This window comes from Acipenser ruthenus, chromosome 7, assembly GCF_902713425.1.
Source record: "Acipenser ruthenus chromosome 7, fAciRut3.2 maternal haplotype, whole genome shotgun sequence".
In the NCBI taxonomy this organism is placed as follows: domain Eukaryota; kingdom Metazoa; phylum Chordata; class Actinopteri; order Acipenseriformes; family Acipenseridae; genus Acipenser; species Acipenser ruthenus.
The window spans coordinates 54589630-54612488 of NC_081195.1; the positions used below are offsets into that span (position 1 = coordinate 54589630).

The 22859-nt window shown below is 36.1% G+C and overlaps 1 protein-coding gene and 1 pseudogene across 1 annotated transcript; both read left to right on the forward strand.

Annotated features, from left to right (window-relative positions):
• Positions 1-8269: 8269 nt before the first annotated feature.
• Positions 8270-13137, forward strand: LOC117414610 (ankyrin repeat domain-containing protein 16-like; annotated as a pseudogene).
• Positions 13138-13264: 127 nt separating this feature from the next.
• LOC117416127 (rab GDP dissociation inhibitor beta) lies at positions 13265-21613 on the forward strand. Its single transcript, XM_034027191.3, has 11 exons — positions 13265-13557; positions 15757-15864; positions 16318-16417; positions 17017-17151; positions 17522-17720; positions 17949-18080; positions 18188-18287; positions 18519-18690; positions 18979-19123; positions 19316-19370; positions 20534-21613. The coding sequence occupies exons 1-11, from the start codon at positions 13513-13515 to the stop codon at positions 20684-20686; spliced, it is 1344 nt and encodes a 447-aa protein (XP_033883082.1). The 5' UTR covers positions 13265-13512; the 3' UTR covers positions 20687-21613.
• The last annotated feature ends 1246 nt before the right edge of the window (positions 21614-22859 follow it).

Genomic DNA, 22859 nt, shown 5'->3' on the forward strand with positions numbered 1-22859 from the left:
TCTCAGTAGGTTCTTATTTATTTATAGTCTTCCAAACACGTATAGTATAGCATGTTCAAACTTCAACAAATGGCCCACTTCATAACAAATGTATAATTCTGGTATTTCTAAGAATAACATAAGAGTTAAACATAATTTTGAATGTGTAAAGTACACCAAATAAAGTACACTGACATTAATTGTAACTGTTGATACTTAAATAAAAATAAACTTTAAATGATTAAAAGGTTACACTTAATTAAATCAATTTTGCAGAAAGCCCATGTGCTGGGTTTCATTGACTAGTACTAAAAATAAACATAGCTACAGAATTAGACAAACGGTAGAATCTTTTGTCTAATTTATGCAGCTGTTCTTTCATTTTCTTTTCAGATACAGGTACTGCATATCTTTGCATTGAGTATTATAGATACATTTATTTGACACCTTGTTATAAATCTCACTCTTCATTAGTGATAGAGTGACTTAATATCACCTTATAAAATGTTTTATTTTTAAAATGTAAAAATCTGACTATTTTCACAGGGGTATTAATATAATAATAAATGAATATGATTTTCTGGGGTTTATATAAAAAGAAAATCTTTAAATACAACTTTAAAACTATATTTGAAATATACAGTACAGTGTAAGAATGCAGGACTCCTCCTATTATCCTGTCCCCTCCCCCAGACATTGCCAACTTTCAGATATGAAACTAAATGCCTTTGGAGAAAATAATGTACTTGACACATCATTACAGGCAGGAAGATGCTTTCGCAACCAGATATTTAATTAAAAAAAAACAACAACACACAGAACAAATACAAATCAAATATAATTGAATGCTTTTCTGATTTAGTGCTACAGACCACTCCTTAGACAACTGAGAACTTCACAAATTTCGTAGTTGAACTACCGTCACGCCACAGCTATAAGTCTTCAAAGACGTCAAGCAATAAAAGGCCTTTTCTTCTGGTCAATCCTGATTAACTGAATTGAATTGATACATATTGCATCTGCAGATCAGACAATAGTCTTCATTCTTTAAGGAGTGCTAAACAATCCATTTTCCATCTGGCTGTGAGAAAACAGAACAGATGTCCTTACATGGGACTGAAGGGGGTCTGAATTACAGACAAAAAAAACCAAAACTAAAAAAGAAAAACACATGCATTCCAAGCCGTTTGTGAGTGTTCCGTGAAAATCTGGTCATCTGCCATGGCCCTGAACCCACTTAAAGAGCAACATGTTTGTGTATGAAATGATCTAAACTTTTGTATTATTCTTGATGTTTAGTTTCACTTTGAACATACTTTTCTGTTTCAGTCCCTACATCCTGGTTAGTTTTGAAACTTTGAAGTTTAAAGCAAACCCTGTGGAACTAATAATACAGCTCTCAAACATGTCTCACACCCTGCTACATCAGTTTGGAATCAACCACTGCCCCAAGTGGATGTAAAAAATAGCACATTTGTTATATGTTATATTTTATACTAGAGGCAGTGTTGCAGGGGGACAGATTCATGTTAGCAAAAGGCTGTCCCAACCCCACCTCTTACTGATAAAAACAATTCTGACACTTTGGCCACACAGTCTATGTGTTGAGAGTTGTAGACATTCTTACACAATTTTTTTGTGATGTGGGCTAGATGCCCAACATAATGATAGGTCATGTAGTGTGGGCTGTATATACTTAATGCACTGAAAAGCCTTGTGATATAGGCAATAGAGTCAAAGAGGGAAGTCCTTATGTCCAACCTCTTGGACCCATATTTGTTTTATTAAGATAACCTTTTTATATTCTAACCCTATATAAGAAAAAATATATACCTTTATATCTCCCCATTCTAAATCAGAGCAAGCAACCGGGCTATGTTTGCTAGCAAGTCTACATGCTCCACTGTATAGTCCATGTGCTTCATCAAAAACAGTGGAGTTGGAGCAGGATAAAATGGGAATCTCCTCCTCTGTGTTTCCCTTTACGTTACCTGGTACAAACAAAAAGGCCAGGTTAGACAGACTGTTAGTACAGAATACATACATTTGTGCGAGTCTTTAAAGGGTTAATGACTAGGTTTGCAGAAGCCTCATAGCATTTTTCCTGTGTGAAAACTCAGTGACTGTGGATTCAGGTATATTAATAAGAAAAAATAAATACAAGTATTCAACCATTTTAGATTAATTATAAGAATATGTATCTTACCTTCCTGATTATCTCCAACCAGAGTCTTCTTAACTTTTTGGCAAACATCTAAAAGGGTAGCTCCAACATAAGCAATTTCTGGACCAAATCTGAAACTCTAAAGATTTTCTTTACAGCCTGGTTAAATATGTTTTAAAATAAAATCACTAACTCATTCAGCTGTAAAACTCTGTAAAAGTTTTTGTACCTGTGTTAGGTAATAGATGTGGGTATGGGGTACTTCATACAGGGCGTTGACTGCGCCTCTGAAGGTGTAGATCTGCTGGTGAGGTTCTCCAACCAGGATCTTCCCACGAGCCTGAGAAAGAACGATATCCATGATTACTGAAAGAGAGAAATCACAAGAACAATCACATGTGTTGATTTTGTTCTAAAAAAAATAACAGGCCATGGCATAACAGTTACTAAAGGATTGAGGATATTTTGAATCACACAGCAGCATATCTGCAGGTTGTGCATACCTTTTTTTTTTTTTTTTTTTTTTTTTTTTTTTTACGCAAACTCTGTTACAGTACCTGGAGTGCAATCTTGAGCTTCATCAATGAAGATAAGCTGCCAAAAGGCCTCATAAAAGCTGCCAAAGGACTGTCTCTGACAATAACATTATTAAATATTGAAACAAACAAAAAAAACACAATCCAAAGCTCTGGCAAGTCTAGGCAAGTATGTTTAAGAAGTGTTGCGCAAGAGCCAGCTTGATCAAAACACTTAAACAATGTTAGATAATTACAATAGATGAAGTAAAAACACTCATTTCCGAGCAGATAAAAAAAACAAGATCCCATTGCTGAAAGCATGATTCTTTACCATCATGTGTCATGTAGCAGATGGATTATTTTTCTTTTAACCATTTCATCTTCTCCCAGAGTCCATCTGCATCATCTACAATTTTCTACATAAATAAATAAGCTTTGATCACATTTACTGACACCAAAACCTTATGCTGGGTGTCTTTTTCCACTCTTCTCATTAGGTCATTTTCAACAGCTCAGTACTTTATTTTTTTCACAAGGTCAACTCAGTCCAGCAATGCTCATTTGCAATCAAAACTAGGGATCGTAGTATTTTCTCTGAATTCAAATAAAAGGATGATCCACTTTGCTTTATTTTTTTTTTACCCTGCCTCTCTTCACTAATGCTGAATTAAATCACACCAGGCATGTAAGAAATTGTTTAATTTCAGCAAAGATATAGAACATATTGGTAGAACAATAAAGAAAAGACGATGGTGTTGTTGTTGGGGTGTAATAATCAACCTTACACAGTACAAGACAGCAGAACGTGTGTTATTCAATGGAAAATGACCCCTCTACACTCTGGGTTGTTGCCACTTTGGGCACCATCCAAAACCCAACCATGCCATAAAATTCAATCAAAGTCAACATAAATTGCAATAATACTGATGTTAAAATAATAAATAACCTTTAAAACACAAATCCTTAAATTATTCTGTAATTTTTTATTGGTCATCATCTTTTTAGGCACCCATGAGTTCCTTACTTTATGAACGTATCACCCCTCCAATTTTGAAACAAATTCAGTACTATTTTTCCCCAAAAAATAACCTGAATTACTTCAGGTCCTGGACAGTGAAGAGTGAGCTATAGCTCCGCTCTGACTATCAAGATTAATTGATTCAATTTCTGTACTCACATGCAGCCAACCTGCTGGTCGGCCATGGAATGGATGGTCTTACAATCCACATTCGATTGGAACATTCGTTTGGCTTGCACAGCCACTGACTAGTTGAAAGCTGCATACAGGAAGCGTAGGTGGGGTCTCTGTTGTGCATATTTTAGAAGAGTGGAGGTCTTCCCTGTACCTAAAAAACAAACAAACATTTTTAAAAACCTATATATTAATATTATAAGCTTTAGTGCTTAATATTGACTAATATTTAACATCTAGCTCCAAGTACCGTTAGTATTACCTATTTCAATGACATCACTTTTATTACTTACCTGCAAATGCCATGATTTTGACTACATGCCTCTTAGTGATTTCATGATTCAGGATCTGTTGCTGTTCATGAGTAAGATTTATTTCTGCCACACTGAATAAGAGAAGAAAACAACATTTTAAAATGTAGCTAGCAGCACTGTGCTGTCTGTCAATCAAGAACTCTTCTGATCTTAAGTCCTGTGTAGTAGCAAATACTAAATCTGCTAGCCAGAGTTATAAAAACATGCGTGGGACAAAACATGGATATTTTTGCTGAACACTCAAAAGGTATAGTATCATTTCTGCTCCCTTGTAAAAGAAAAATGCTCCCTTGCCAGACCCTTGTGTTCTTGAGATCGGGGTACAGTTCTCCATTAGATGCAAAACATAAAACAGGTTGTAATGAAACCTGTAGGAGCAGTAGAAAAGTTGAAATATTTAAAAGTATTAAAATGTTGAAAACTTCACTGCACTGTTGTGATCAAATCAAAGGTAATGCCATCAGAATGCAAAATCCCATAAACTGCCATGCCAAAACATTCAGTAACACTAATGCAAAGTATAACAGTGTTTACAGTCATTTAAATCCTATGTGAATTTCATTGCAATACTAATGGAAAGTACAACAGTGTTTACAGTCATTTAAATCCTATGTGAATTTCATTGCAATACTAATGGAAAGTACAACAGTGTTTACAGTCATTTAAATCCTATGTGAATTTCATTGCAATACTAATGGAAAGTACAACAGTGTTTACAGTCATTTAAATCCTATGTGAATTTCATTGCAATACTAATGGAAAGTATAACAGTGTTTACAGTCATTTAAATCCTATGTGAATTTCATTGTAATACTAATGGAAAGTACAACAGTGTTTACAGTCATTTAAATCCTATGTGAATTTCATTGCAATACTAATGGAAAGTACAACAGTGTTTACAGTCATTTAAATCCTATGTGAATTTCATTGCAATACTAATGGAAAGTACAACAGTGTTTACAGTCATTTAAATCCTATGTGAATTTCATTGCAATACTAATGGAAAGTACAACAGTGTTTACAGTCATTTAAATCCTATGTGAATTTCATTGCAATACTAATGGAAAGTACAACAGTGTTTACAGTCATTTAAATCCTATGTGAATTTCATTGCAATACTAATGGAAAGTACAACAGTGTTTACAGTCATTTAAATCCTATGTGAATTTCATTGCAATACTAATGGAAAGTACAACAGTGTTTACAGTCATTTAAATCCTATGTGAATTTCATTGCAATACTAATGGAAAGTATAACAGTGTTTACAGTCATTTAAATCCTATGTGAATTTCATTGCAATACTAATGGAAAGTATAACAGTGTTTACAGTCATTTAAATCCTATGTGAATTTCATCACAATACGCAATAGTAAAGTTTATGTCACAATTGAGAAATCAACCAATGAAGCAATTGCAAACAATGGGGTGTACATAATGTGCGATTTGAAGATTGCGAAAAAGGATTGTGGGACAAGACCGCAAGTAGACTCCCTTAATCCCTTTCGCTCTCCTCAAATCACACATTGCACACCTGTGTAATTTACTTGAATTCTTCAAAGCGCAGCAGAGCCCTCTGCCTACTCTACACAGCACCCCACGAAACTTTTTTCTGTTTCTGTTTTTCATGACAAACGTTGAAAAACAAAAAAACAAACCGTTTTTGCATTTTCCAAATAACTGAAATAAGACCTTTTACATTTTTCTTTTACAAAGTCCTTGTTTAATAGGACTTCTCGATTCGCATTGAGTTTGTCCTCGATCCTATACAATCCAATGATTTTCGTATTCTTTTTCAACAAATGTTCTTATTGTGGACGTGTGCTGTCTCTGTGCTCAGCCAATATTTTTTATTATGTATTCATTTAGCAGATGCTCTTATCCAGCACAGTTTACAGTTAACCACATTAGCACACACATACATCACAAAAAGGAAAAAAACATGCACGTTGCTGTAATATTTTGCCTATCCCCTGCCTTTAACTATAAAATTAACTGGATTATACCATATATGTATATAGAGCTCCTTTTCACTGGGGGTAGGGTAGTGTATTGACACGTACGTAACAACTGTAAACCGCGCTGGATAAGAGCGTCTGCTAACTAAATACCATAAATAAAATTGGTTGAGCAGAGACAGCACACCTCCACATAACAATCACATCCTGGACGATAAATCCAATGCAAATCATGAACGCTTTATTATTATTTTTTTTTTTCAAAGGTCTTATTTTAATTATTTGGAAAATAATTTTCTTTTTCAATGTTTGTCATGAAAAACCAAAATAGAAAAAAGATGTTTTGTCGGAATGAACCTCCCCTCCTCCCCTATTGGCCAATCACCCCCACAACGAGTCTTGCTTCACAATTACAGCACACTCGATTGAACCCGCCCTCGTACGATTGATTGGTCACTTCATGGGGCAAAATTGCCCCTCTCATGTGATTGACAACCTTTATGTAAGTCTTCGTTTGGTGGTTCCTATTGCCTATTGCAGAAACTCACATATTGTGTTTTTTGGTATTCCTGTGCCGGTACATAATATCTGGTCACTAGATGGAACTAGCTCTTCAAACTATACATACACTGGCATTTAGATATGTCTGTGTTGAAAAAGAATCTGACATCTGCAGCTCCTTTAGAATCAAAGGATCGTTTCTGACTGGCTGTCAATACAGCCTCTTTAGATGCCATTTCCTTGGCAAAGTCCTCCAAAAAGAAGTCTTCTGGGACACTGGACAGCAGTGCCGCCTCCTCAGCAAACACGTCTCCATTACGACTGTTTTCCTCCATCATCCTACAAGGGCTTATTGTACAGTGACCTGTTACTGGGAAGTAGTCTGTAATGTGCCTCTGTTTGTAATGATCATTTGCACCTATGTACACCAATAACATCTGCTTAAAAAAATACTACATTTACCCTGCGATAGCCTCAATTCTCTGCCAATCTGGTCTTTCTAAGACACTGCAACTAGAAATCTTGGAACTTACCTTACTTACCTTTTTACCCACATATTTACTAAAAATGACTCTGGAGGTGCTTAACATACCTACTATATACTGCTTGTATATTGCTTCCTGATGAATACAGAAGATTATAATTGCATTTCTATTTTCTGAACATAATGCTATATTGCCTGTTTTTTTTAGCTCAGTAAAATGCTTCAAATATGCATCCGAGGGTAGAGGCCCCTGTTTAAATCTCTGCTGCTGCGGCGGCTGGTAAAAGGCTGGGTGAGGGAGGATGTCCCCCTCACCGCACGGTCACTCAGGTGTTTCCTTTTAGGGTTCCCTGACCAGAGAATAGCATGGAAAGTAAGTTAAAAGAAAAACTGTCTTTACCTGTCTTCATCAAACTTTATAGGTGTAGAATTGAATAGATTTTATTCAATTAATCTAAACCGCAGTAAATCTAAACACTGCCACTGAAATTATTAAATCAAGGTCATGAAAATCAAGTTTCTACCACTATACGGCTGTCTCTTTAGTTCATTTCTTTCCGTAAAATATGTGAAATGTGTCCTATTTGGCGATTTTAAGGATGGCACCAAATAGATAAATGCCATAGAATCCAATATTAGTTTGATGTTACTACTCTGTAGTTGATAATATATGTTATTTTTTTTTTTTTAAATAATACATTGTCAGGGTTTGTATTTAGTTTCTCAGTGACATAGTTGCTGGTCATCTCCCCAAGGACTAGACTGACATGATGGCTGTGGATAGGGTGACCTTATGGCACCAGGTTGAACAGGACATTATGAGACAGGTCTTCTTTTCTCCTTCTTTTTTAAACTCACCCACTGATGATTTTAGGTACCTGTAACTTGTCTCTAAGAATGAACAGTGAGTGTAAACTGAACTGTACAATTGAACCAGAGCCACAGAGGTGGATGATTATTAGTCCACATGTTGCCCAGTCACATTTCACAACCACTAAAATTATAAGATAAAGAAATTAGAAAGTGTTAAAAAAAAAGAATGTACCTCTAAATGCAGTTTCTATGTCAACACATGACGTTGTTAATTATGCCAATGAAATTAACATATCTGAAAGATAGTTCATTTTTAATTAGAATTTCCTTCTGATTTTCAAAATGAAAGATGACTCACTTAGGGTGTGTTAATATAGCCATTCAAACAATATACACATATTGTCTGGAATATTTTAAAACCATTCCAACTGATCCCAAGGGGTGGAGTAATTCGTGTTTTAGATCGCATGGTTTGCAATCAACTCACTTGGGCTCTAAAACAAAACGATAGTGGCAAACTTAACACAGTATTTATGCATTCATTCAATAATCCTTTAAGAACAGATGTTTGTCAATAGCATACTATGCATTTACCTGCGTGAAACTAAACAAAAGTGAAAATATAAATCTTGTACCCGCCCACTCCACTGCAGATGAGGAAGTACAAAATGCAGTTTCTATACAGATCTACCACGTTATTCTTTACAAATATAATCATTGGGTGATACATTTCAGTTAGTATTTTGTTTCCAGAGCGCAACAATTACTGAAGCTGCATCCTATTGTACAATACACACAAGCAGAACATCTCCAGGATCAATAGAACTGACAAATACATAGCAAGAAAAACAAATGCAATAGGATGATTTGTCTGCCCGCATATTATAATTACTTGTTTATTTAGCAGACGCCTTTATCCAAGGCGACTTACAGAGGCTAGGGTGTGTGAACTATGCATCGGCTGCAGAGTCACTTACAACTACATCTCACCCAAAAGATGGAGCACAAGTAGGTTAAGTGACTTGCTCAGGGTCACACAATGAGTCAGTGGCTGAGGTAAGATTTGAACCAGGGACCTCCTGATTACAAGCCCTTTTCTTTAACCACTGGACCACACAGCCTCCATAACTTAATTTGCTTTTCAGGACCCCTCTAATGATGTCATGCACCAAGAAAAACCTGGCCATTATTAAATAGACCATGGGGCTAACGCTGCTCTGAAGAACAAGGATGACTGGAACTGTTTTCACATTGCCTGTCGAGAGGGAGACCCCTATATTATACAACACTTGCTTGATGTCTGTCCTGGAGACTGGAAGACAGAGAGCAAGATCCTGAGAACTCCACTACATACTGCAGGTGAAAATATCACTTACATGCTAAGGTTTTCAACTGTCATGAAATAAATTCCATGTCAATATGTATTAGCATGAAGAACATAATGCATCTATTAATATACCCAGTCTGGCATACAGATGCTTGACTTGCTTGGCACCCACTATCGTACCCCTTTCTAACGTGGATCAGTTCCTATGTCTTCCCTCACTGTATTGCAACATAGCTATGCATGGTTGTGTTGACGTTGTGAAATTGCTACTGGATAGGTGAGTTTGGTAAATAACTTCAATTATCAATCATTAAATTCCCTTCAGTCTATCAAAATATCTGATTCCAATACATCACTTAAGGTATAGTAGAGGAGCGGTTCCCAGTCGCCTACCTAAATACTCTCATCTTCCATAAGAGACAGTTGGGCAGCAGTGTGGAGTAGTGGTTAGGGCTCTGGACTCTTGACCAGAGTGTCGTGGGCTACACTGCTGCTGTACCCTTGAGCAAGGTATTTTACCTAGATTGCTCCAGTAAAAACCCAACTGTATAAATGAGTAATTGTATGTAAAAAATAATGTAATTGTATGTAAAAATAATGTGATATCTTGTACCAATTGTAAGTCGTCCTGGATAAGGACGTCTGCTAAGAAATTAATAATAATAATAATAATAATAATAGCAACTTATAAAGCAAAAGCAGTGATATGATGCTGTACTGTGTCCCAATCTAGACAGCCAGACAGAGAACAGAGAAACCATGTGAGCCAGGACAAAGAAGGTGACAGCAGAGTAAGCAATGATGCTGTTTGTAACAGCTGAGTGAGCAATATTTAGCTGAAAAAAGACTATAAAAAATATATACAGTAATATGAAGAATAAGCAGGTTTACCGTTATTAAGTATGACTATTACTATAAGTGTTATTTATTATAATGAACCCCTTTTGTTTCTGCTTGCACATGTTGAAACTTACTAATTATCAGGTATTTTGTAATTCTAAAACATTTCCAGATGTCAGTATGAACCTGATTGCAGACAGCTGTGGTTACTCCTTTCATGGATGCTGTCCAAAATGGCCACATTGATATAGCAAAACGTCTGATGGAAAAGCAGCAGTGTGGAGTAGTGGTTAGGGCTCTGGACTCCTGACCAGAGGGTTGTGGGTTTAATCCCAGGTGGGGGACACTGCTGCTGTACCCTTGAGCAAGGTACTTTACCTAAATTACTCCAATAAAAACCCAGCTGTAACAATGGGTAATTGTATGTAAAAAATAAGGTAATTGTATATAAAAAATAATGTGGTATCTTGTAACAATTGTAATTTGCCCTAGAGAAGGGCATCTACTAAGAAATAAATAATAATGGTGAGTGCCAGCTCATACTGTTGGTTTCCACAGACCCCATTTTGCATTATTTTGGACTACCTAATGCTACCTTCAGTACAGTGGTGGTAATCACAGTCTGTGTGGATAATAAACAGCTCCACTCTTGTCAAAGCCATTTCAGACATATTTATTATAATGTTATTATCGCTTGGAGGGGATGTTAGTGAACCTGACACAGATATCAAACTCACCGCACTACACTATGCAGCTAAGGTCAGTTTCAAAGTGACATAGTTTTGAACTACAGCCATTGTGATTAAATTATTGTAGGATATCTGGGCCCCTGCTTGGCTGAATGGAAAACTCACAAGCTGTCTAGGGTGGACTTCAGAGGGTCCAGTTGTATTATGGCTTGATGAGGTTTAAGAAGAGCCTAGAACACCATTCTCAAAAAAAAATAAAATAAATAAAAAGATTGCTTTAACCAAACTGCAACTGTAAAAAATTTTAGAACAAAATAAATTAGTCAACCACGTACCACTGTGACAGGTAGGCTACATCTTTGCATAGTTTTGAAATAAAGACTAGATGTGTGTTAATTAAAAACCTAAAACCTGTTTTTCATACCAAAAATTGTCTTAATGCGACCCAGTTAAAAATCCTATAGTATTCTAAAATAGTGGCCAAAACAATATAATATAGTATAGTTCTCCATTTACAGTAGTATGCTGTGGTAATAGTATTTTTTATAGTTTAAATGTAAATTAATTTCAGAAACCGTTCAGTTCCTCCTTATCAACAGTGCATGATGACTGTGTATTGTTAAAACAAACAATAAGCATGTGTTTTAAGCACAAGAACGTGTTCCTCTCAACTAGATGAGGCTAGAAAACAGATGAAACATAAAAAGCCTTACTATGATTAATTATAAGCTATGTTGAGCTAACAAGGGATACACTACAGATACTACTGGACAATTAGATTTTATTTTTTTCTTTTGGATCCAGCATAGCTGAAATAAGATCTACTGTAGCATTGTCTTTCTTCTAAGTTTCTGTAGCTTGCAGGAAGTTGGTCGAATTTTCTAAGGTCATACAGTGAGTGGCTGAGCTGGAATTCATCTACAGTGTTCTATTCTTAGTACTTTGCTTTCTAACCTAATGATTAAAGAGGCAAAAAATGTACATGGAACTGCCCGGAAATTAAAAATGGTAGAAAAAGAACGGCTAAATTTGCTGGGCTGATCACACCCAGTAATTTTCCAGTATGAATCATGCACAGAACAGATTGAAGCTTTAAATGTCAAGCAGCACAAGCTGTGATTGGAAGGCTCTTTAAAACAAGCTTTTTACCCTTTTGTGATGTTTGAAAATGTTCTTGTGGTGTTTGCCACAGGTTACCCAATTTATTCTTCTCTGTAATATCAGTTCCACTTTGCTTTCGAAAAAGTCAGACCTGCCTTCTAAACCCATTCCTTTCATGTCCTCTTTTTGATGCATAGGGCCTTCACTGTTTTGGTTAGGCCACAACAGAGACAAATACATCCTGGGTAACCAAAGGGTTTAGAAGGAAGGTCTGGCAAAGAAAGTATTACTGTATATGGTACAAATAAAAAAAAAAAAATACACCAAAACACACCCAATAAACACAGAAAATGTAGGTGCTATATTCAAAAGGGGGACTACAATATCTGTAAATGGACATGATAATATTTTTTAATATTACAGGAAGGCCACGCGTGTACAATCCAGACTCTCATTTCATTATGCGCTGACGTTCAAGCAAAGGATGCAAAAGGACGATGGTAAGTGCAGTGCAGCTGGTCACATGTACCTGTCTCACAGAAAAACTGCAGAAGCAACCTTTTTAATCTGTAGTTGATCATTTATTTTTCATTAGGAAATTCATTTTTTTTTATCAAACCTCATTCAGCTCTGATTTGAATTTAACAGTTGTTCAGTTTCACCATCATACATACAGTGGTAGAACCAGGCTTCAGATAGCAGCAGCAACCTTTTTGAAGTACAGATTAGTAGCAAAGGAAAGGACTGCTTCAGGTAAGTTCAGGCCTCTTTAAAAGGCTGTTGCATTTGTCCTTCCCTTGGCCACTATTGCTTTAATGAATGGCAGTGGTTGGTTACTACAATGGACTACAGTTATCTCAAGTAAAACTTAGAAAATAAGTCGACAAACATTTCAGAAGGTGCTTTCATCAGCGAAATGCCACATGAAAGCGCTGGCCAAAATGTTTGTTTGGTGAAAAACAGTTAATCTGTGTCTTTTGCTTAAATAAACATATTTGTGTTATTCTTTTTATTTGGGCACATATTTGGGTAATGGTTTGATTTAGCACTCGTGTTTATGAGATTGTTGTATTGTTGGATTCTCTTCCAGCTCTCCACATGGCTTGTGCAGGGCAGCACACTGGCTGCGTGAGAATTCTACTTCAAACTGGCCTGCAGGGCTCTGCAGACAACATGGGAACACTAGCAAAGCTGTTAGCTAAAAAACAAGAAGAGGTTAATGCTTTTGAAGAAACACCTGGTTCCCAAGAAATCACTTAAAATTAAAGTGTTTATTTTGTTTGTTTTTTAAAACTACTATTCATAAAAGCCCACGAACAGTATAAAATACAAAGGAAAGAGAGTTTCCGGGCTGCCCCTTGACCTAGCGAATGTGATCTTGCTGCGGTCGCCTGGATCCTTTTATTTTTGCTCAACATTGCAATTATGTACAGATCCTGCGATTGACGCCTCAGTTCTTTTTTCTCGTCCGCCCACTGAGCTCGCGTTCAGTGACAGTGTGCTGGCTCCTCCCATGCGGTCGGGCGGACAACTTTGACGTAGCTTTGTGTCTTTCACTTCCAGCTCCGATTGTTCTCCATTTTCTACAGAATTATCAGCACTGAGAAAGCGAGAAAAAAAGAAAACACCGGAAAAATGAATGAAGAATACGATGTTATTGTCCTGGGAACTGGACTCACGGTGAGAAAAGAGTAAAACAAAAAGGCAATTAACCGTGGGTTGAGCGCAAATGAAAAATTAAGAGAATGTTTAAATGTGAGGCGGTTCCTATCTCCAGCTGCAGCAGTACTGGGGCCTGGGCAGCGGCCGAGGCCTTATATTCTCCAGCAGAGTCAGACTACCAGTGCCAGCTTCCAGACTGCCAAATGATATACAGCTCCCATGCAGTCGTTTGTAAACTTCAGTATTGTAAAGGAGTGACACAGTAAATGTTGCTTTTATAACAGAGTCGTAGCTAACGTTAATTAATTCAATTCGACTAATTCTGGTAATAGCAGGCAGGGACGAGGCCATATTATTATTACACTAGCATACAGTAACAGAGATTTTTTGCTTTATTAATTGTGTTACATGCATTTGGTCATTTTTAAACAAGAGAAGATATGTACGGCTTTAAATCAACATGCAGTCGAATACTGAAATGCAAACAAGCAATAAGCGGGTGTTTTTATTTTTCTGTTTTTCTGCTTGCTGCTGCTAGATAGGCCGGGTTTTGGGTGGTGGCAGGATTTGTTTCCTATTTACTTTTCAGACAATATATAGCATTGTGTACTGTATAGTCAGTGTTAAAAAAAACAGGTCTAACGTTAAACACAGCTGATCCTAACAATTATCACGGCTTCGTGTAAGTAAGTTACCGGTGTATTTTTTTTCAAATTCATATAATTGTATGCAATGTATTTCTCTTATATCTTTGAAAAACGCCACATCATGTACCGGTAATCATAATAAACCGAATACTGCAATAAAGTTGCAATACAGCAAATGACACTCCTGTAATACACATACTTTTTATAATGTATTTGAGCAGTCTTTCACGTCTCTCATATGTTTATGTTTACTGAATACAGCACATCAACCGTAAATGTAACAGTTTTATGCAGTACACATTTAATACAGGGCCTTTTTTTTTTTTAAAGTGCAGAAAAATGATTAGTATTTTCATTTAAATATTCATGTTGAATTTAACATTATTCAGGGGTTGATTTGATCAACCTATGCCAGGATAAGCAAAAACTCGATTTTTTTACAGCACTGGGAAATCTGACTGAGTTGCAGCCAACCATCCATGGTTATCTCAGGATTACTCCTAAAAAAAAGTGTTTGATGCAATCTAGGTATATTCTCAAGTACTGTAAAATGCCCCCCAAAAATCTATCTGTGGCTTGTCCCAGCAGTTAATAGCTCCATCACATCAACCTAAAGCTATTCTGGTTCTGGAAATGTTGCTAAAGGTGTATGACTGGCCAGTGATGTAAGGGTATGATTGAGCTGTGAAACCACCCACTAATTTTAGACCAAAGGGTTTGTGGAGATCAAGTATGCCATAGATTGATTATCACAAAGACAGGCACTGTCTGTTGTTACCTGGAATCATCTGGGATGAACATATTTTTTTCATATTAAAATATTCTTTCAAAATTTAAACATGTTTGAAACATTCTATAATTCTACATTTTTCTGGAAAAGTAAAGTATATTTAATACATCTAGTAAAATAAATAAATAAAAAATCAGAAGTAAACCTCATTGAATTACCTATTAAAAGAAAGGAGAATGGTTACTTATTTCAGATGATGATTTCACACCTGTGATACTGAACAGTGATTTCGGTTTTGCTCTTTTTAAGGGTCTCTTGTATCTAGCCAGAATTAGTTGTTTTTTTATTTTATCTACTGGTTAAATTTTTTGGTCGGGTCCATGGGGTAAAGACCATATTACGTTAAGAACTGCCTGACTCATGCACTTTGCACCCAGTGTAATCCAAGAGTGATAAATTAAAAATCTTGGTGCAGGCACTTTAAGTTAAAGGTGTAATCCTGTTCTGGGTTTGAATACACCAGACGGAGCATCACCAGTGCAAATTTTGAGATTAATAAAAAAATCAGTGGTTTATTTATTTAATTGTAAAACCCATTCCTTGAAATCAAAAAGATTATTTGTTGAAAAATTATGGTTCTGAAAATCCTGGCAGTAGTGTACTCATTCACGTGACGTTAGCAGTGCAGTTCAACACTGAATTTTAGTAGGATCAACTTGAATCTGAAAGTTGTTTTTTTTTTTGTTTGTTTTTTTGGTAAATTCAGTCTGACTAATTTTAATGTTTATCAGCAGTCTTAAGTTTGAAAAACCTTTTTTTTATTTGATTGCCATCCCATAGGAATGCATCCTCTCAGGTATAATGTCTGTGAATGGAAAAAAGGTGCTGCACATGGACCGCAACTCTTACTATGGAGGTGACAGTGCATCCATCACACCCTTGGAAGATGTAAGTACTGATAATGCTGTGCTTCAACTCTGGCTGCCAACAATTCAACCAGGAAACCAGGATGTCATGGCTATCCACTACGTTGCTGCTTTTTTCTGTTACGTGCATCAAAATGTGTAAAACTGTTCTTTTTAGAAACTGAAAACCAGCAACAACATGGTTGTGAAGAGAAGTTATTTTGATACCTGCACCAGCTTTCCTAGTGATTTATGAACTGCTGAAAGTAATATGTACACTTTTCATCTGTACCCTAGTGGATTATTGACTGGTCATGTGAATATAACTAGCAAAACCTGCAACAAGAAATAATAAATGGTTCTAACAATTACTTTGTTCTTCAGTTCTTTTTAAAAATTTCCACACACAACTAAACATAATTGCATGATTCAACTTGGTGAAAAAAAGGAACTGAAACAAAATGTTGATTTTTTTTTTTTTTTTTTTCTTTGCTAGTTCTACAAAAGATTCAACATCCCTGGTACTCCACCAGAGTCCATGGGAAAGGGAAGAGACTGGAATGTGGATCTTGTCCCCAAGTTCCTTATGGCTAACGGTGAGGACAGCTGTTAAAACTTGTTTGCAACTTTATAATAGGAAACCATCTGTGTGCATTGGGATAAAAAAAAAAGGTAACCTTAAAGTCTATCAGAAAGCACTGCCATCTAGGTGTGATGTTAAAGAAAATGGTATTATATCAAGTATACCAATGCTGCTTCCAAATCGGACACTCGCTCGTCAGGATTTCAAGCAGTCTATTCATAACCCGGTGTTTAAGAGACTCTGCGTCTATTTACCATGTTTCGCAGCAGCCCCTGCGTCTATTAGAGACCAGCGAGTATTGGAGAGCGGTGATTATTTGAAGTTTTACGGTATCAGTTTAACCCTGAGGTCTGTACTAAAGTGTCGATCAGCTGATCCAGAACTGTGCTGTGTATTTTTTCATTGCAAATGGTACAGAGCTGGATGTGGAGATGATGTACTAGGTAGTAGGGATGCAAGTTGGTACACATGAGCATATCCATCTGCATAATTCACACTTCCTGTTGTAGCACACTGCAAGACAGGTTCATAGCCAAAACATGTTACTTTTGATTTCCATATAATTTGTAATACTACCAGTTTGGGTTAAGAATTCTAAAACCTTTGTTCCAGGTCAGCTTGTAAAGATGCTGCTCTTTACTGAAGTGACCCGTTACCTTGACTTCAAGGTGATTGAAGGAAGCTTTGTTTATAAGGGAGGGAAAATTTACAAAGTCCCATCCACTGAAACAGAGGCCTTGGCATCCAGTAAGTACACATTACACTTCTTGTTTGTGGTTTATAGCAGCCCAATAACCCTCACAATATATGAATTTACACCAACATATGGAGACAAACTATTTATTTTATTAGGAACGTTCTCAAAACAGAAGCAGCTGCGTACAAGTGATTTTTGGTACTGTGTTGTGTTAAACAAGTAAAAATTGGTCAGATAAATACCACGATCATTAAATCGGTGAAATCAAAGTATTGTTTTAGTTTTCCTTCTATTCATTTCATTAGCCCACACACTATACTACATTTAATGATTCAGTAACTGGGCTTGCTTTTCTTTAGATTGCAGTTTCCTTGTGCTGGAAATGTGTATACGTTTAGCATGACAATTAATTTCTCCTAGGTTTAATGGGGTTATTTGAGAAGCGACGATTCAGAAAATTTTTAGTTTATGTTGCCAACTTTGACGCCAACGATCCAAAAACCTTGGAAGGTGTTGACCCCCACAAGTCAACCATGCGTGATGTGTACAAGAAATTCGACCTCGGCCAGGATGTAATTGACTTTACAGGTCATGCACTTGCTCTTTACAGGACTGATGAGTGAGTACTTCCATTTTTCATCTTTGCCACCACCAAACTAACCAAACCCATCACCATAGATTTTAGTTGACTACATTTAGTAATGTTACTCATTATGAATGTGTTTTGTCATCTTTTGACAAATAAAATAACTTGGATCATGCATTATTTTCTGTTTTTGAAAATTTAAAAACAAAGTTTGAGAAGCCTGTTGCTAATGGATGTTTTTTAATGTTTTATTGCCTACAGTTACTTGGACCAACCATGCCTAGAGTCTATCAACAGGATTAAGCTTTACAGTGAGTCTCTGGCTAGATATGGAAAAAGCCCTTACCTTTACCCTTTGTATGGTCTTGGAGAGTTGCCACAGGGGTTTGCAAGGTAAGACTAGTTGTAATATATAAATCTAAATTTAAAGAGACTCAATGAGCTCTACCCCCATTCCTAGACTTGTAATTTACTAATAGGAACTTTTTTCTGTCTTGTAGATTAAGTGCCATTTATGGAGGTACGTACATGCTGAACAAACCCATTGAGGAAATTGTTATGGAGAATGGAAAAGTGGTTGGAGTAAAATCTGAAGGAGAGGTAAATTGCTTCATTCAACATAAAAATTGTGGTTGCAGGATTATGTCTTGATTTGTCAAAAATGGGTACAAAATATGCAAACAATCCGTTCCCACCTTTTAATACTATTTTTAAATATATCTAAAGCGTGCATGTACAATGTAGTATTCCTTGTACCTATTTAACCCCAGATACATTTAGTTGTGAAGGTACAAACTGCAGTTAATGTTCTTTTTGCTGTACTTTTGACAGGTTGCCCGCTGTAAGCAGCTGATCTGTGATCCAAGCTATGTATCTGACCGTGTGACAAAAGCAGGACAGGTGATCAGAGTTATCTGTATCATGAGCCATCCAATCAAGAACACAAGTGATGCCAACTCGTGCCAGATCATCATTCCACAGAACCAAGTAAACAGGAAATCTGGTAGGTTGCTCTGTGTAGCACCATAAAGCAGGTTGTAGCCTTCAAGTGCAGAGGTTTGAACTCTGTTGATTTCGTTTGGTAAACAGGTATTTGTTTTAGTCTTTCATGCTGTTACTGATAGACACATTTTATAATATATATATATATATTAGTGAGGATTGAACACTGTTTTAAGAAGCAGTACATAGGAAATATTCCAAGCAAAGACTGTAGCATGTTGATCTGAATCTAAGTATATTTGATTTCATAACAGTTTGTCATTTTGTTATGTTTTTTTTTTCTCAATAGATATCTATGTCTGCATGATTTCCTATGCACACAATGTTGCAGCACAGGGAAAATATATTGCCATTGTCAGCACTACAGTGGAAACCAATGACCCAGAGAAAGAGATCAAACCTGCTTTGGACCTTCTTGAGCCAGTTGAACAGAAGTATGTGGTCCTCTCCTTTTTTCTTTTTAAATGATAGGTTAAGTTTAAGTGCGCCCCAGGTCATGCTATACTTGGATGGGACCAGCTTAGTGGAATTTTAAATTCACAGTATATAACTGTAAGCTATAGCATATATCTTTAATATTAAATCTAAGTTTTAATGTAACCTCAATTTTAATGTGTTGTTTCTAGGTTCGTCAGCATAAGCGATCAGTTTGCTCCGACTGATTTAGGAACAGAAAGCCAGGTTAGTTTGGGGTCTCTTTTTACATCTGTAAAATTGTTGGTTGGGTTGGTTTACTTTATTAGTTGCTTGTGGCAAAAATAGTTAATTAACCCTTTGCGGTCCTATGTCGGACCTGGTCCGACATTGCAATTATTCCTATCCGGTCCATTGTCCGAGTGGGAGCAACGGGAGCCGAGACAAGCCGATTTAAAAAAAAAAAAAAAAAAGCGTATCTCATGAATAGTCATACTTGCCCCTGGCATCACATAGGGGCGGTCATAAGGAAACAAGCTGGCTGATACTGCATCACCGCACAGAGACTATCACGGACATTTGCAGAGCTTTTTTGAGATATTATAGTAATAAAATAATGACTTGGATCGCATTATTGAGGAGTTTGGTGATAAAACGAGTGATCAGGAGATGATTGATCGGTATGTATGACTATTATTATTATTATTATTATTATTTATTTCTTAGCATATGTGAAAGAGATAGCGAACAAAAGGGTGGGGCGGGGCTGGAGATGCCTAGTGAGTGCTTTGTTGATATGCAGGGCCTTTTAAACCCATTTGACTGGAAAAAAAATACTTTTAAACAGTGCGTCTAAAATTAACTGCGCGTGTGAAAATAAATTGGACCTGACGTGCCTGACGTGCACTTAATAAATGGACTGCAAAGGGTTAACATTTGAAAAGATTCTAATCTTAAAAAATGTTGTGTAACAATTCCAGAGTGCAATCTTAATTTCTGTGAATTTATACATTGTGTGCCAAACTGCACAAGATGGCATGGTTTTATTACTGTATGAATGTAATGTTGCCTTTTGCCTGGGAAGTCAGATATTATGTCTCAGGAGACATAATTAAAATATTTAATAAATTGAATTACAATAGTCACATGTACTGTAGAGTTATGTAATAATCTGAAGTATAAAGCACATTTTAAAGGTGAATAAATGTCAGCTGTAATATTTTTGGGGGTCTTTCTTTTAATTTAGTTAAGCATATTAAGTTTTGCCTGAGAAATAAATTCTAGGCAGCACATAAGAATTTAAATACTTTGTAGCAAAACGAGTGCAAAAGCTGAAGTCCATTTCTTTTGCTTATATAGCTTTTACTTGGTTGGCTATATAGGCATTTTTACCTTTTTGTATTTCTCAAATTCTTATATGTTTTTAATAGATCTTTATTTCCCGTGCTTATGATGCTACAACTCATTTTGAGACCACTTGTGATGACATCAAAGACATCTACAAGAGGATGATGGGCACAGAGTTTGACTTTGAAGAAATGAAGCGCAAGAAGAGTGACATATTTGGTGATACTGAGCAGTAAAAAAAATTAAAAATCACTCCCAAAATATCAAAAGACCATTATATACAAATATTGGCTGATTTCAACATCATCATGTTGCCATTAAGGAAGTTAATGAACACAGCATAAATTTGTATTGTGGGGCCTGCTTTTTAATCACATCTTGACAAGTGTTGCACTGATTATAGGTTAATACCCATCATTTTGTTTTTGACCATCATGTGTCCATTTTTCTGACAAATGGGGGGGGGGGGTGTTGCTGTCCAAATATGCCAAACTTATCAGGTGTTGATTTAATATACATGTGGTATTTAAGTATAAAGTTTAAAAAATAAATAAATAAAAAAACATTTTTAAAACAGTCAAGTCCTGTGCAAAACTTGAACGATAACATTGCCATGTGTAGGTAAATGTTAACAAAGGATAACAGTAGGAGGATGGAAATAAATTATTATTTTACTGTTGTTTGTTAACTGTTGAGTAAAGAATTTGAGGAACTTTACAAAGCTATGTATTGAAAATAGACTGACAAATTACTATCTAATTTAAGAAAAATGGTTAAATGCATTATTGGGCGGTATCTTCTCTAGCCTCACTGAATCCTTCTTAATTGTTGGTCTGTTAGAGGTGCTTGTATACTGATCTATTGTAGCCAAATAAAGTATACAAACTAAAGTGCAGGACACAGCATTGTACTTTAAACTTTGCAGCAGTTGGAAAACAACATTGTACCCAAGGATCATTTTCTTTTCTTTTTAAACAAATAAAAATGAAAAAAGCAGGCAAGATGTGACTGTATTCTATGTATACTTAACTAATTTGAATGGACCAAACTGCAATGCAGTATTGATATGACAGTCTTGTATAGTACTGACAATTTACAAACGATGCTTCAAAGGCACAAAATGATTTCTGTACTGCAAAGTAAAGTTACATTTCTGAAAAGTCGAGCTGTGTTTAATTACTACTGAATTTCAGTTTTTGTCTTTTCTGTGCTGTCTGGTTGAGATATTTCCCCTTTACAATAGTAATAGACAGAACATGTAATAAATACACAAAGTGATTGGAGTTGATGCACACAGTGCTAAACTGTTTCCCCAGAAGGCTGAAAAGTGAGGTTGTGGAGGGTGACAAAACAAAAAAAAATGTTCCAATATATTTTTTGTTAATTATGCAGTTTCTATAGAAAAATAACCCTGACACATTCATTTTCCCTAATATATCTTTTTATTAATTTAATTCAGAAAATCTTATAATTTGTATTAGTTTACCTTGATGCCTGGATTGAAGGAAGGATTAGAACAGGATGGGAAGCAAATATTGTAAATGGTAAAGGGTCTGCCACTGCTGTTTTTTTAAAAGCACTAATCTGTAGTAAAAATACATAGATTGATTTACAGAGACAGGTTGTCTGCCCACCCAATGCACCTTTCTACCTTATATAAGAGTGGGATAGGCAGACCAGCCTGTCCATGAGTTGAATAGATGGGAGCAGCATGTGGAAAAACCTCAGTAAAAGCTTGCTGAAGTGGATCTGTATGCCCTGAGTTACATGAGTTTGCCCAACATTATCGGTCATACATGGCTGAAAAAAAAGTGTGAATGTGTGTACTAAGAATGCAAGCAGTAACTCGTGCGCATGAAATTCATGTCTCCCAGAAGCGAAACATTCTACATTCCGCCCCCCCCATGTGAAGCCATAAACTATTTGTTGTATAATTTAAAGGAAGGGCCCTGCAGTTCACTTTGAATTTCTAAAACATACAACATTTAAATGTACTACAGTGCATGATTTATCTATGGTTATGCAAGTCCCTGCAGGCTAAAGACTTTTCCAGTCAAAAAAGTTCAGAGTTGCAGGTGGAATTGTTTAAAGAACACATTGTAGCACTGCTCCATACTGTATGATCACTACCTTTTTATTTCCCTATGGACTTTATAAAATTGCTTTACTGCTGGAAGAACCTGGAACAGCATGGGTTTGTTTGTGAAGATCTTTCCTACTCAAAAGGATTAGTATGGATGGTGTTCCACATGCTTATAATTATCTTTGTATTGTAGATGCTTTCATCTAGCACTTATGATTTAAAGTAAGATTACTACAGACAAACTTTTATATGTATCCTACTAATAAAACCAAATGCAAGTTACCGTGTCTAAACACTACATTTCCCCAATTTGTCACTATGTACAC